We start from the raw sequence: 16701 nt of genomic DNA on the forward strand, positions 1-16701 counted from the left end.
AACACTGGATTGGCTGAATCAGAGAAACATCTGCAATAAGAAGATGAAGAATAATTACAATAATAGACCGTCAATATGTTCTGTAACCAGGTTTATACAGTATGTATGTTTGGATTTTAGCATTCACGTCATTCATGTCGTCCACAGCAACGTGCCACTTTCGGCCCGGCGGGCTTCTACGCGGTGGATGGTCTGAGGCCGGATACGATGTACATGTTTTCCCTGGCAGCAAGATCTGAGATGGGTTTAGGAGTCTTTACTCAGCCTGTCGACGCCAGAACCGCCCAGTCCAGTAAGTACTGCGTCACCTCAACGCGTGCAGGTCATTCTGACCCGGTTCGAGTCAAGAAAGCTGTTTAGTTCTGGCCTGTTTCATGTTTAAAGCCATTTAAATTGTTAAAATAAAGGAAAACAGGTAAGTCTTACACTGGTCAGTGTCAGTGAGGACGTCCTGCATCATCAGCCAAGACCTGAACATGGTAAGAAATCATGGCTGAGAGCAGCTCATACCTGTGTATTTAATTTGGTCAATTTCTTTTTATGAGGTAAATATAGCGTAAAAGTATCGCGATGACCCCCGTAAATATCGTCCGAACCTTGTCGCCGTGTGATTTAAGGTTCAAGGTTTCTTTATTGTCATTCTGAACGTGGAGCAGACCGCGCGGAATATGTTAAGAAAGTATTAACCGGACACAAGACATGCAGTCAATCTTGATGCCGGGCCGGCGTGTCATCGGATGCTGGTGTCACGGTCACGGGGAGTCGTTTGTCATTTTGAGTGGTTGTCAATCACTTTGGCGAAAGGCAGAGAGAGACGAGAGACATGAACATGCAGACTTTATAGAGTCCTGGTACAGGAGCTGACGTCAGGCGGGGAAACAACGCCGTTCACCAACACCTAAATCAGGCAATTTGTCATCTCTTTGCTGGCTGTTTTCGTCATAATAGAAGAAGATGGTGCATGGAAATGGTGTTCCAAAACAGTCTGGGTTTCAGTCCTTTATTATATCCTTTTACAAGTCGGTTTTCCGTGGGTTTTCAAGCACGGAAGCACTCGAAGAAGCACTCGGTTTCACACTAGGTGGTTGGACAAGTCTGTGGCAAAGCTCGGGTGTTTTTCGGGGCCATTCTGGACAAAAAGAAGGTTGAAAACACTTCACGTCAGAGCACTTCTGACTGCTTTAGTTGAATAAATCTCCTCACAAATGGTGTGGTTATTATGCACCGTGGTCTCAAACCTCAAACCGAAAATTAAGCTAAACTCTCAAACAAGATTTAGGTGTTTTAAGCTTGTAATGTTTATTTATTTTACTTATGTGAATCACTTAATAACATGTATTAAAGAGGTGAGTAAAGCTAATGTCCAGTATTGTGGAATAATTGTGATTTTAGTCGGACTGAGAGACATAACTGTGTCATTTGTTTTGAAGTAATCGGCTGATAACTGTTAATTAATGCTAAACAATTGACTGATTATGACTTATTTATATAAACGTACACATTTTTGATCTCAGAATCTTGATAAATGCTGCCAAGTTCGTAGACATGTCCATTTTTCATCCATAAGTTTATTTGACAGAACATGTTAACACTCATAATTCATTTGGAGAGATAAATGCTGTTTAAAGGTGCATTATGTAATAAATCTAAAGCAAATGGCCATAAAATCCTCCTAATATGTCACAGAGACTCAGGAATAATGTTCATATAACAAACTGAACTCACCAACAACAACAGTACAGACAAAATATTTGCATTAAAAGAAATATTTTGCAGACTGCAAATCATGTTTATGTTTTGAAATCATATTTTGGCGTCATGTGGCGCCACCTACCGCCATCTACCAATCATTGCAGTCAGTAGAGTCTCAGCTGCCGAGCAACCACGGGTTGCCAGTTACGTCAGAAAACGAAACCTAAAAGACCTTGGTATTTTGAATGAATGAAGCCGTTTTTGGCCACATTCTTACATATGGCACCTTTAATACATGTTAATCAATGTTCCATTCTAAACTGTTATATTTTATCAAATGCACTTGTTTGTAAAGTTTCAGACGACCTCTAACATGGAGTGGATGTCGTCATCGGCGTAACTGTTGTACAGTAACAGCAGCCGCACTGACTCACAGCGCTGTGTAATTGCAAATCACAAGATTCAAGCAGAACAAAATGTAATCGTTAGTCTGCGTAGAACTTGTTTCCACGTGTGCCAGTCGGACTCGATCCTGCTGAACATGAGTTCATGCACCGAGACAACAGAGGAATGTCATTCTCAAGAGTTTTTCTGTCAGCCGTAAAAGCCACCGCTTCAATCCACCCCATATATATAAATATGCATGTATTATAAATACTTTATTCAACCATGGCTTCTAATCCTTATAGTCAAAACTGGTTGGTGTATCCTAACACATTTGTCCCTAATTCAGTCTGAAGTATACATACACATCAAATATGAAGTATAATTTGGGCATTTTAACCTTTTAAAACAGTGCACATTTTTTGCCGCCAGGAACAAATATGTCGGGTTTTTGTGAGAGGCGGGAATTCTGAACTTTTCCAAAAATGAATATCCTCTGGCAAATTTGACCTATAATCATGCAACATGGTTATACTGACTTGAAAATAATAATAATAATAATAATAATAATAATAATAATAAACGGAATGGCACAAAATGTCCTTAGGATCTCTTAAGGGGTTAAATTGCCCTTGAGGTAATAGTTAAGGTTTTTAGCTTAAAGCTCCAGTTTAACGGCGTCAACATTAACGCACGTTAACGCTCAACGCGTTTCCATGACATCTGACCTGGAAAAAGACACGTGGACGCCATGTTTACGTGACTCTGGATTGTTAAAATGAGTCTCAAACGTAGCGCTAAACTTTAAAAACAGAGTCACACAAACGCAATAACACAGGTACGCTAGGTTATTTGTAGCGCTGCTCTTTTCCTTTAATAAACAGACCGCTCCAGTTCGACTGCGCTAACAGCGTTAAAGGAGCTAATGCAGCTAACGGAGCTAACTGGAAAGCGGTATCTGGACTCCGGTGTCGCGGCACGTAAAACATGACGTCATGCGTGTCTTTTTCCGGTCAGTCATCATGGAAACGCATCATGTGTTAATGCTAACCTATTGCACAGCACTAATATATATATATATATATATATATATGTATAAAAATGACACTTAAATGATTAATCACTTATTTAAAAAGTTGCCGTAAAACACCTGTCAATCAAATAAAATGAGCTAAATATTTGCAGTGTTAGTATTATATGATATATTTGAACCTTGCAGCCTTTGTCCTATACTGTAAATCACGTGCACATTGTGGATTTTGACAAATAGAAAGAGAGACCTCTGTCGTCATGATTGTCACGTTCCTTCAAAATAAAGCGTCGAGTGTGCTTCTGTGGAGAACCACAGTGCCTACACACACACACACACACACACACACACACACACACACACACACACACACACTGACAGTGGTAGTACTGCTGAACACCTTTGATTCAGAGCTCGGCTGCATATCTAAGACTGGACCCTTTGCCTCTGTCTCTCTGGCATGCTTTATTATTTATGTCAGCTCCTTAAAAAGAACCTAAGCTCTCCCACAGCTCGACATGCTTTAGCTGTCAGGTGTGGAATCACTGAGGCAGCACAGACTCTCACTGCAAACACCACAGTTCACATTTGTCACTTTGAGTTGCACTGTCTCCTCCTCGCTTCCGTGTCAGGACATTCGAGAACAGGTCTGAAGACTTTGAGTGAGCATCACCACTGTCTCCACCTCCTGACCATCAGAGGAGGCCGGACATAAAGACCAGAGCAGCAGTTCTTAAACTCTGGGTCAAAGTTGGTCCCAAGATAAGTTTAAAGGACAAAAGTTGGGTAAAGTTGGCGGTGATGGGATGTCTGCTGTTTCCAGAGAAGGGGTCGTACCTGTTCCCCGGGTCCTATGTTCCCCGATCGGGGAGCATCGGACCTTTTCTTTAAAAAAGGGTCCTATGTTCCCCACTTTGTGGACGCCTGGGTGTGGAGCTCCAGGGTAAAGGGTTAGGGTTAGGGTTAGGGTAAGGGGTAGGGTCCTAAGTTCCCCAGGTCCTTTTGGGTGAACAGCGGGGAACATAGAACCCTTTTTTAGAGAAAGGGTCCTATGTTCCCCACTTTGTGGAAGCCTGGGTGTGGAGCTCCAGGGTAAAGGGTTAGGGTTACGTTTAGGGTAAGGGGTAGGGTCCTATGTTCCCCGGGTCCTTTTGGGTGAACAGCATGGAACATAGAACTCTTTTTTAGAGAAAGGGTCCTATGTTCCCTGGTCACATCCAAAGCTGGGAACATAGGACCCGGGGAACAAAGGACCCGGGGAACATAAGACCCGGGGAACATAGGACCCGGGGAACATAGGACCCGGGGAACATAGGACCCGGGGAACATAGGACCCGGGGAACATAGGACCCGGGGAACATAGATACGGTCCCTCCACAGAACATATTGTTCGAGTTCTTTGTATGGACTATGTAGTGTTTGAGCTAGCGGTAGATAATTATACGGAAAATCGCATTGTCTTTGTCTTTTCAGCTGAATTAGGACCATTTTGCACCATAAACTTTAAAAACAGAGGCACACATACGCAGTACATGGGTACGTTGGTTATTTGTAGCGCTGCTCTTTTCCTTTAATAAACAGACCACTAACGGCGCTAAAGGAGCTAACGCGGCTAACTGCTAAACGGTGCCCGGACTCCGGTGCAGCGGCACGAAAAACCGCGTTACTTTAGAGACTCGTTTCGGTGAGTCGCGTAAACATGACGTGTCGCGCGTATTTCTGATCAGTCGTCATGGAAACGCGACATACGTTAACATTAACGGCGTTAGCGTCGCTCACGCAGGTGCACCCTTGGTAAATGATAACGTGGTAATAATACGCAAACACCTTATATTATAAAAAAGAAATACACCCAAAATGACTATGTATAAAATAAATAAAACTAAGCACAGCATTTTTGCTACAATTTTGCTAGCTTTCGTTAGTTTTAGAAGCTTTTTTAACTCTAAAATTTGCAATCAGGTCAGGTTTTTATGCTAATTTGATTGTTTTTAAATCCGATCTTCTCACTAAATTGATTACATTTAGCCCAAACTTTATCCTGGTCACCAAGTTTAATACCAGAATAAGTACGCTTTATGAAACTTGTGACTAGATTCCTGTTAGGAACAATGGTGTATTCACTGCAGATGTAGCAGAATGCGTCAGGCTTATTTTTGCAAGATCTTCTCGTCCAAGCCATTTCATTCACAAAAATAGTCGGCACATGTGAAATTCTTAAGAATTTGTTTATCGCGAGAAACATCACAGAATTTTGCACCATATGACGTGAAAATACCGGTACATGTAAACAAAAACGTGAAAAAACAAATATGTAGCTTTAACCTGATTGAGCAAAACCAATGTGATTTTTGGATTCAGCACATCAAAATAATCCTAAATCAACTGAAACAATAAATTTGGTGTTTACCAGTATCACAAGGTTGTTCATATTTGAGATGTTTATGTGTATATATACACTGTAAATACACACATTAAGAGTTAATTTAAGATTACCATTCATTTGAGATAACACCGAAGACAAAGCTCGTCCAAGTTGTCCTCCCATCTTTAGCTGTGTCCTTTGATTCTGCCCTTGATTTTGAAGGAATTAGTCGTGGGAAAGTCGTTGAAAAGTCCTTGAATTTGATGTCAATTGAAGTCTTTCTTGAAGTGTTCTTTCTTAGTTTCAGTGAAACACATACATGTCGGGTTTTTTTAAGGCTACAAAAAGGTGTTGAAATTAGTCGCTTGGACAGTCAAACTTTGTTGTGCAACCCTCAAAGCCGCTGCATTGAAAGGTGAATTAGCGGCGTTTCAGTTGACGCCTCCGCTGCGTATTTACTGTACGGGTGTTCGGCCCGTTAATCCCCCCCCCCCCCCCGCCTGTGCAGCCTCTACCCCGACTGCCCTGTTTGTGTTTACATGTGTATCTGGCAGCTCAGCGTCTTCTCCCACACATGGAGCTGTGTCGCTTTGATCACGAGCTGCATCCAAAGGTTCCTTCAGTGTGTGTGTGTGTGTGTGCGTGTGTGTGTGTGTGTGTGTGTGTGTGTGTGTGTGGGAATCACAGCTCCCTCTTATCAAAGGCAGCTCTGGAGAAAGTGAACAAAAAAGCAAAAAGCCCCAGCAGAGACAGAGTCCCAGCGTCCCTCCTGCTGCAACTGTGCTGCTCACTCTGCTGTCATCTCATTTGTTGTGTTCTTCTTGTGTTGTTTTGTGTTATTTTGTGTTGCCGTGTGCTTGTTTTTTTCACTCTTAAGTTGGTGAAACTTCACACTGGTGTGAGGGGATCCCTGTTGTTTTACAGAAAACATTGTGATGTTTCACCATGATTTTGTTGTTTGTGTGGTTTTTTTGTTGTTGTCTGCCCTCTGGACTGTGACATGTGTGTGCAAAATAAAATCACTTTGAACTCTCCATTTTAAACACTAAAAGTTACATTCAGGTCGGTTTCGATGATTTCTTTTCAAGATGAGTATAGTTTTGAAGGAGCCATTTAATTTAAATAGTTAAAAGTTATTGTAACTTTGAGTTGTTATTGTCTCAAAGTGGATAGATCGATGCTATATCTAGCTAGCTGCGTGGTTAGCAAGCTGCTATTAGATAGATAGATAGATAGATAGATAGATAGATAGATAGATAGATAGATAGATAGATAGATAGATAGATAGATAGATAGATAGATAGATAGATAGATAGATAGATGCTATATCTAGCTAGCTGCGTGGTTTGCTAGCTGCTAGCAGATAGATAGATAGATAGATAGATAGATAGATAGATAGATAGATAGATAGATAGATAGATAGATAGATAGATAGATAGATAGCTGTGTGGTTTGCTAGCTGCTATCAGATAGATAGATAGATAGATAGATAGATAGATAGATAGATAGATAGATAGATAGATAGATAGATAGATAGATAGATAGATCTAGCGAGCTGCGTGGTTAGCTAGCTGCTATCAGAAGATAGATAGATAGATAGATAGATAGATAGATAGATAGATAGATAGATAGATAGATAGATAGATAGATAGATAGATAGATAGATAGATAGATAGATAGATAATCTAGCTAGCTGCGTGGTTTGCTAGCTGCTAGCAGATAGATAGATAGATAGATAGATAGATAGATAGATAGATAGATAGATAGATAGATAGATAGATAGATAGATAGATAGATAGATAGATAGATAGCTGTGTGGTTTGCTAGCTGCTATCAGATAGATAGATAGATAGATAGATAGATAGATAGATAGATAGATAGATAGATAGATAGATAGATAGATAGATAGATAGATAGATAGATAGATAGATAGATAGATAGATAGATAAAGAAGTGAGTCTTAAAAGTAAAATGTTAAAATGTGTAATATATATAGATAAAACAAAGTGATAGCACGAAATAAAATAAAATATGATGAATGATAAGTTATCATAGGACTGGCGAACTGTCCAGGGCGTACCCCGCCTATCGCCCAATGTCTGCTGAGATAGGCACAGCACCCCCCGCGACCCTCTGGTGGAGGAAAAAGCGGTAGATGATGGATGGATAAGTTATCATATTCTCAGCCATGATTTATCAGTAGGAAAGTAAGAAAGTCTGATTGCTGTGACCTCCTGATCCTCAAACATGCGATGCCTGACACTGTAATAAAAGCCTTTAAAAAGGTAGGATTAGAGGTTCAATTATAATCATGAAATTTTATAATAATATAGTCAGTGTATACAGTAGTTCCATTACCGGGGGAAAATATACCACCCGCAACTGTTAGCTCGCTCTAAAAGCTTTTTGCACCGGTGACCTGTCACCTTCTTCCTGACTCCAAACTATGGAATTAATGGGCAGATTTTATATAAATATATATATATATACTATAATATGATAGAATGTGGAGAAAATTCACTTGACAAAAATGATATTCAGCCTGTTTCTGTCGCACACCGTCACAGTTCAGACGGTCAGTCGTTATGTCCTCCATCATCCACCCTGCTTGACCATGAACCTTCCCTCCTCCCCCTCCTCCTCCTCCTCCCCCTCCTCCCATCAGCCCCTTCGGCCCCGCCCCAGGACGTACGCTTGCTCGGCCTCAGCTCCACCAGCATCGAGGTGAGCTGGGTGCCGCCGCCCAAAGACAGCCACCACGGCGAGATAGTGCGCTACTCCCTCGCCTACCAGGCGGTCACAGGGGAGGACGTGGAGCGCCACCAGGTGGCGGGCACGATCGGCGCCAACGTCACCAGCTACGTGCTGGACGACCTGGAGAAGTGGACCGAGTACATGGTGTGGGTGAGGGCTTACACGGACGTCGGGCCCGGTCCAGAGAGCCCCGCAGCACGTGGCAGAACCCAGGAGGATGGTATGTAACGTGGGTGTCATGGGCCTCGACCTTCTGGAACTTTCTGCTCCTGTCGCCTCCTCCTCCTCCTTCTGCTGTCGTTTCCACTTCAACTGATCACTTATGTCAGTTATAACAAGATATAACTGCCTCATAAACCTCTGTGACTAAGCCAAACTTAGCTTATGTTAAACGTCATTCTCACCAATGGAAACAAGTTTAATCAAATGATTTAATCGGCTTTAGCATCCTGTTAGCATCAGTAAGAGCTGTGTGAACATGCACATTTCAGCTCTATCAGCTCTATTTTGTCAGGATCTGTACATTTCAGAACATGGAACTCTTCTTAATACATTTTATTTCAGCAATCATACTATCGAACAGTCGATTTATAGCGGAACCAAAGCGGAACCAAAGTAAAAGACCCAACCCTCACTCTTGACGTTGAGTGAGCTCAGTGGTGAATCCAGTTCCAAAGACACTTTTTGCTTGAATTCTGCTTCCTCTAACCCTAATTATTTTTCCAAACTCTGACCTGTTCTATTCAAAACTTTCCAAGCACTTTTGAGTTTCATGTATGATCTTCTATCTATACATGCTAGGAACACCTGTCTGGCTGCTAATCGCCTAACTGTCCAACTCTGAAACTTGGCGAGTGACTTACTCAGGGGCTCGGAAATAGAGCACAGGCTCAGAAATGGAGTGCAGGCTTAGAGATGGAGCGCAGGTTCAGGAATAGAGCGTAGGCTCGGAAATAGAGCACAGTCTCAGAAATGGAGCGTAGGCTCAGAAATACAGCGTAGGCTCAGAAATGTGGTGCAGGCTCAGAGATAGAGTGTAGGCTCAAAAACAGAGGCGCAGGCTCAGAAATAGAGCGCAGGCTCAGAAATAGAGCGCAGACTCACAAACAGAGCACAGTCTCAGAAATGGAGCTTAGGCTCAGAAATACAGCGTAGGCTCAGAAATGAGGTGCAGGCTCAGAGATAGAGTGTAGGCTCAAAAACAGAGGGGCAGGCTCAGAAATAGAGCGCAGGCTCAGAAATAGAGCGCAGACTCACAAACAGAGCGAAGGCTCAGAGATAGAGCGCAGGCTCAGAAATAGAGCGTAGGCTCAGAGATAGAGCACATGCTCAGAAATAGAGCGTAGGCTCAGAAATAGAGTGCAGGCCCAGAAATAGAGCGCAGGCTCAGAGTTAGAGCGCAGGCTCACAGATAGAGTGTAGGCTCACAGATAGAGCGTAGGCTCAGAAACAGAGCGCAGGCTCAGAAACAGAGCGCAGGTCCACAGATAGAGCGTAGGCTCAGAAATAGAGCGTAGGCTCAGAGATAGAGCGCAGACTCAGAAATAGAGCGTAGGCTCAGAAACAGAGCACAGGCTCAGAAACAGAGCACAGGCTCAGAAACAGAGCACAGGCTCAGAAATAGAGCGTAGGCTCAGAGATAGAGTGCAGACTCAGAAATAGAGCGTAGGCTCAGAGATAGAGCGCAGACTCAGAAATAGAGCGTAGGCTCAGAAATTGAGCGCAGGCTCACAGATAGAGAGCAGGCTCAGAAATAGAGCGTAGGCTCAGAAATTGAGCGTAGGCTCAGAAATTGAGCGCAGGCTCAGAAACGGAGCGTAGGCTCAGAAATAGAGCGCAGGCTCAGAAATAGAGCGTAGGCTCAGAAATAGAGCGTAGGCTCAGAAATAGAGTGTAGGCTCAGAAATAGAGTGTAGGCTCAGTCCAGTGCTCACACATATATGAGTCACAACACATTACAACAAATCCTCATCCAAAGAGGATTCCCGTGGTTTTATGAAGACATAATTGGACAGGTCATGAAATGAGCTCTTCACTGGAGAGACTCAAACTGTCCGAGGATAATTCCTGGATAATGTCAGGGGGGTTTAAGGAAGTGGAGCACAGAGGCTCTGCTCAGTGTCGTGACCGACTCTGCTGCCTCTGCTCTGCCTCCTCTTCCCTGTCATTTACCTCTTTATCATATTAGTCTAAAAAAAGTCAGTGGCCTTGTGTCTTTATATGACTGTGCTTTAAAACTCACTGGGCACAGATCTGTTTTCTCTCTGTTTGTGGCTGAAAGATTGAAGCTGAAGCTGAGATTTCCTGACTCTGTCTCTGTCATAAACATTCCCTCTACGTCTCTGACAACACTTCACTTCTCATATTCTGTTTTGCAGGAAGAGACTTTACTGATTTTTATTTATGGACAATCAGAACAGACACTTAAAGCTGCTGTCGGTTTGTTTTATTTACTTACATTCTGTATTAAAAAGCTCTTTATTCTGACAGCTTTCTCTGATAAGAGACCCTCACCATAACCCACTGAATTTGAATTGGGATTTATTTGTGAAAATATTACTGAATATTACACTAAATTCTATTTAAATAAAACAAAAAAACAATTCAGCTTCCAATTCTTTTCTATATTTATGAATTGTTTTATTATTTATTGTAATAATAATGATAATATTAATACAAATGTATAATGGTTTTGTGTGTCACTATTAATGTACTACTGGCTTTTCATTTTTGATAGATAGATAGATAGATAGATAGATAGATAGATAGATAGATAGATAGATAGATAGATAGATAGATAGATAGATAGATAGATAGATAGATGCTTTATCTAGCTAGCTGCATGGTTAGCTAGCTGCTATCGGATAGATAGATAGATAGATAGATAGATAGATAGATAGATAGATAGATAGATAGATAGATAGATAGATAGATAGATAGATAGATAGATAGATAGATAGATAGATAGATAGATACTTTATCTAGCTAGCTGCATGGTTAGCTAGCTGCTATCGGATAGATAGATAGATAGATAGATAGATAGATAGATAGATAGATAGATAGATAGATCGACCGACCGACCGACCGACCGACCGACCGACAGACAGATAGATAGATTGATGCTATATCTAGCTAGCTGCGTGGTTAGCAAGCTGCTATTAGATAGATAGATAGATAGATAGATAGATAGATAGATAGATAGATAGATAGATAGATAGATAGATAGATAGATAGATAGATAGATAGATAGATAGATATAGCTAGCTGCGTGGTTAGCAAGCTGCTATTAGATAGATAGATAGATAGATAGATAGATAGATAGATAGATAGATAGATAGATAGATAGATAGATAGATAGATAGATAGATAGATAGATAGATAGATAGATAGATAGATAGAAGACTCCCATTAAATGATTTTTCTATTTTCCTTCATTTTCATTTCCTACTTTACTCCTCTGTAATCAGACATGTTCTGATGAGAGCATCTGTGAACATACATTAACATCTGGGCCCACTCCCGTTCTCGCCTGATCTATTTTTTAAATTAACGTTTAATGTAAATGTAATTAATTAAATGCAGAGTTTTGTATATTAAACATAGAAAATATGAGTTAAATGCAGCAACAACAACAGCTCCTCCACCTTCTGTGCAGAAGACTCGAACGTATGTTTTCCCTTGGTTTTTCCTCCTCAGTGACCACGTCTTCTTCTTCTTCTTTGATTACATCGTGTCTCTATCAAAGGCAGATTCTTCAAATATTGTCCGTCTCAAAGCTTAAATCCTCCTGGAGATTACGTTCTATCTTTTTATATTTATTATTTACTTCTATAATGGAATTAAATAATCTGTTTTTGTGCATGGGAAAATATTTATTTAGTGTCTTCTTCAGCTGCCGGGTTTACCATTAATCTGATGTCAGAGCTGAATCTCCACACAGACGACTGACTGTCCTCCTCCTCCTCCTCTATACACTTTACTTATTTCTGCAGCGCGGCTGAATTTTAATCTCACTCCTTTCATCTCTGTCCATATCTCTGCACTCCATTTGACTTTCAGCTCGTCGTCACTTGCATTTCTCCAGCGTATCTGTCCGTTAAACGTCCGCAGAATGCAGCAGCTCTGCTGAGCATCAACACGCCACACAACGCTGCCGTCGCACAATTACGGTTTCATTGCGAAGTCAGAGTCGACTGCGTTAACACCGAGATTTGACGTTGTTTTCATCACGACGTGAGAGTTAAAATTATTGTTTTAATGTGGCAAAATAAATCTAGCGATGTCAAAAACAGAGAAATTAATCTAAAATGAAGTGAATAATAACGTAATAACTGTAATTAAAACACCCATCCAGCTTATTTAAATATGTCATTTACAGTTAAATTTACTAATGGGATAATTATAACAAAATTTCTTATTCTTATGATTATAAAAAAATATTGCTAGCAAATATAATTTAGGGCTCGGGCGCTCCCACAGTGGTGCATTTGTGAAGCACTAAACGTTTATTTATATCTGTTGGTGCCTTCAAAAGTGTCTTACACTCTTAGGAATAAAAGTGCTAAGTAGAACCATATAAGTTCCTCAGCTTGTCCTCATAGGAGAACCCTTTTTGGTTCTACCTGGAATCCTTTTGGAGGGTTCCACCAAGAACCCTTTTAAATTCCTTTATTCAGGAAAGGGGTTTTAAAGGGTTCTCTGGATCAAAATGTTTCTTACTGGAACCATAAGTGTTGTAATGACATATTGGAATTCCTAGAATTGCATTTTCTAGTCACTAAACGTTAGAAATGAGTGCCTTCAAAAGATCTGTACATTCTTTGAAATAAAAGTGCTAAGTAGAACCAGTTCATAGTGCTAGTCCTCATAGGAGAACCCTTTTGGAGGGTTCCACCAAGAACCCCTTTTTCAGGAAAGGGGTTTTAAAGGGTTCTCTGGATCGAAATGTTCTCTGAACTTCTTACTGGAACCTTAAATGTTACCAAGAAAAACCTTGAAAAACAAATGGTTCCAGGTAGAACCTCAGGCCTTGTAGAAGAACACTTTTGGAACCCTTATTTCTAAGAGTGTACATACATGTAATTTACTGTTGAATGTAATACATTTACTAACGTGATTATAACCAAATGTCTTCTTATTCTTTCAATTATAAAAAATATTACTAACTAGGTGGAACCTTTTTTTTTATAAAGTTCCACCTGGAACCCATTTGGAGGGTTCCACCAAGAACCCTTTATTCAGGAAAGGGGTTTTAAAGGGTTCTCTGGATCAAAAATGGTTCTTACTGGAACCATTAGTGTTACCAAGAACCCTTGAGCAAATGGTTCCAAGTAGAACCTCAGCCCTTGTAGAAGGAACCTTTTGGAACCCTTATTTCTAAGAGCGTAGGCCGCCAGTATGACATCTTTTTAGCGATTCTTTATCTTAAGAATACATTTGCTGATTTATCTCGCCATTAAACTACCATTTACGGCAGGAAACTGGAGTTTGCATCACTTTATAAAGCGCTCACTCTCCAGCACCAGAGTCTTCATTCACCATTCATTATTCACTGTTGCCTTTTGTTTAATGATCCCTAGACTTTGTCGCAATTTCTACAGAAAGCTCATTAATTTCTTACCCAAACAACGTTAAAATGTTGACATGATGATTTATTAGTGAAATTCTCCATGTGAGACGGGGGCGTTAAAGTGGCTCATTTAGTGATATATCTGTCAGATTCCGACCAATTTCTCTCATCCAAACGCCCTCAAAGTCAGCGCCGCACACAATGGTCTCGTCAGAAACTCGCCTGCCTAGTTTGAAGCCTGTCAATCAAAGCGTCGGACGGTTATGGAGTTAACAGACGGACAGACGGAGACGGTTTGAGGTGACGTCAGTGCTGCTTCTCCTGCTCTGGGATTCCATTTCCCCTCCCCTCTGAACACACACACACACACGCTGTAGCTTAGCACGTCGCTTTATTGGCATTGTTCTTACAAAGCTTGAACATTGATTCTTGTACGGGAGGTTAAACGATTCTAATTAGTCGACAGTACACAGTGCTGACATCACATTAGAGAAGCTGCTGAGTGAGTGACACCCCTCCCCTCCCTTCCCTCCCTCCCTCATCTCCCTTGAATACCATTTAAACTTGCACAGCCTCATCACCTCGTTTTTTTTTTTTGTCCGAGTCAAATCTGTATTCAATTACTCGTCCCTCTGAGGCTGACCAAGCAGTCTACATGAATCTCATCGCCTCATTTTGATATTCTATATCGTCGGACATGAGCGCTCTCCGCAGCCCGGCTCCCAGCGTCCTCCTGGGGCGCCGTGTGACAAGCTTTGATGTGTATATCCTGCACGAAGTAGCTGGCAACCTTCACATTACCCTTGTAACTTCCTCAGGTGGATAACTGTCTGGCTGACACTCAGTCATCAGACGAGCAGCTATATCGGTGTAATGTGTCCGCGCACACAGCGAGACACGAATGTTCACGTCCATCTGCACCCAAACAGACGATCGATTGACCTCAAAAGACAACGTTTTCCCTGTGGTCCATTGTTCTCATGCTAATTTTGTCAAAGAGCACGTTTACACAAACACTTTAATCCAGTTAACCCCATAGTCTGACTAAGACAGACAATTGGACTACTTGCTGAGAGAAAACTGAATTATTGGGCCTGTACATCTGACTCCGCCTCCATAGGTGGCGCTGTCTCTTTCTATCAGTTTCCTGTTGACCTTTATGTTACAGGAAAACCGGGGGGGGGGGGGGGGGGACATTTTTAAGTATATACATGCATTAGTAATCGTACTATGAATCACATTATCCAGGTATGTTAGTCTGACTAAGGCTGAGCTCGATTTTAGTGTTTACATGACGTTGAGAGAACCAAATTATTGTCTTAGTCCGACTAAAATCGGACTTTAACATGAGAGCAAGTGTTTTTTTTCTCCCAGCACCCAAACAGCTGATCACTTGATCTTAAAAGACACCGTTTACATGAACAGTTTAATCCAGCTAAGACCGTAGTCTGACTAAGACAGACAATTGGACTACTTGCAGAGAAAACTGAATTATTGGGCTTGTACGTTTGACTCCGCCTCCGTAGGTGGCGCTGTGTCTTTCTATCAGTTTCCTGTTGACCTTTATGTCACAGAAAAACCATGGTGGACATTTTGGTGCATGTGCAGAACCGACTCCAGTCCGACTAAGCGTATACATGCAGAGGTAATCGGACTATGAATCATATTACACAGGTATGTTAGTCTGACTAAGGCTGAGCTCGATTTTAGTGTTTACATGACGTTGAGAGAACCAAATTATTGTCTTAGTCTGACTAAAATCGGACTTTTAACATGAGAGCAAGTGTTTGTTTTTTTTCTCCCAGGACCCAAACAGCTGATCAATTGACCTTAAAAGACAACGTTTGCATGAACAGTTTAATCCAGCTAAGATCATAGTCTGACTAAGACAGACAATCGGACTACTTGCAGAGAAAACTCAATTATTGGACTTGTACGTCTGACTCGGCCTCCGTAGGTGTTGACCTTTATGTCACAGAAAACCATGGTGGACATTTTTAAATGTATACATGCAAGAGTAATCGGACTATGAATCACATTATCCAGGTATGTTAGTCTGACTAAGGCTGAGCTCAATTTTAGTGTTTACATGACGTTGAGAGAACCAAATTATTGTCTTAGTCTGACTAAAATCGGACTTTTAACATGAGAGCAAGTGTTTGTTTTTTTCTCCCAGCACTCAAACAGCTGATCACTTGATCTTAAAAGACAACGTTTACATGAACAGTTTAATCCAGCTAAGACCGTAGTCTGACTAAGACAGACAATCGGACTACTTGCAGAGAAAACTCAATTATTGGGCTTGAACGTCTGACTCCACCTAGGTAGGCGTCAGTGGCGCTGTGTCTTTCTATCAGTTTCCTGTTGATTGAGTAAGGAAGCCGTTTCAGAGACTGACATCCACACTGAGACATCTCAACCAAACCTCTGTGTGTTTGTGTTTGAGCTGCAGATGAAGAGAGACTCTTCAAATCCTCTTCACGACTTCCTGAAACCACTGAAACCTGGGGATAGAAAAATAAACAAGCAGAGCCGGCGGAGAGGATGATAATGCCAGTAATTCATCAATAAGGAAATTAATTTAGCACAGAATCATCTCAGCCAGAGAATCAGTAGAGGCTGCACACAGGAAATGAAGGCTGCACCGGTTCAGGCCGGGAGGCTGAGCAGCAGGAAGGAAACAGGAACTGTGCTCAAGTCAATTTCCACTTTGTGGAAAAACCCAGACGTGACCGGCACCGCTGAGCCTGAACGTGTTTGTTAAAGTGGAAAAGATGACTTTTATCGAGTTGGGGTCAGATTGATATGGCTGCTGAAGGACACATAGAGAGAGTTCTGACCACTTTATAATGCAAAAAAAAAAAAAAATCTCATTAATACAATATGAGAATTTAATTATTTCTTAGT

At 41.3% G+C, this 16701-nt stretch overlaps 1 protein-coding gene across 1 annotated transcript in view; it reads left to right on the plus strand.

Moving 5' to 3' along the window:
- The window catches only part of ptprfa (protein tyrosine phosphatase receptor type Fa), a gene marked incomplete at both ends in the record, with an annotated part of 258404 nt that overhangs the window by 116557 nt on the left and 125146 nt on the right, over nt 1–16701 (plus strand). The window contains 2 exons of the mRNA XM_083887919.1: nt 148–292; nt 8137–8445. Of these exons, the coding sequence (XP_083744045.1) occupies nt 148–292; nt 8137–8445 (454 nt within the window). The remainder of the gene's footprint in view (nt 1–147; nt 293–8136; nt 8446–16701) is intronic.

The sequence above is a fragment of the Microchirus variegatus genome (genome assembly GCF_963457635.1).
Source record: "Microchirus variegatus genome assembly, chromosome: 4".
In the NCBI taxonomy this organism is placed as follows: domain Eukaryota; kingdom Metazoa; phylum Chordata; class Actinopteri; order Pleuronectiformes; family Soleidae; genus Microchirus; species Microchirus variegatus.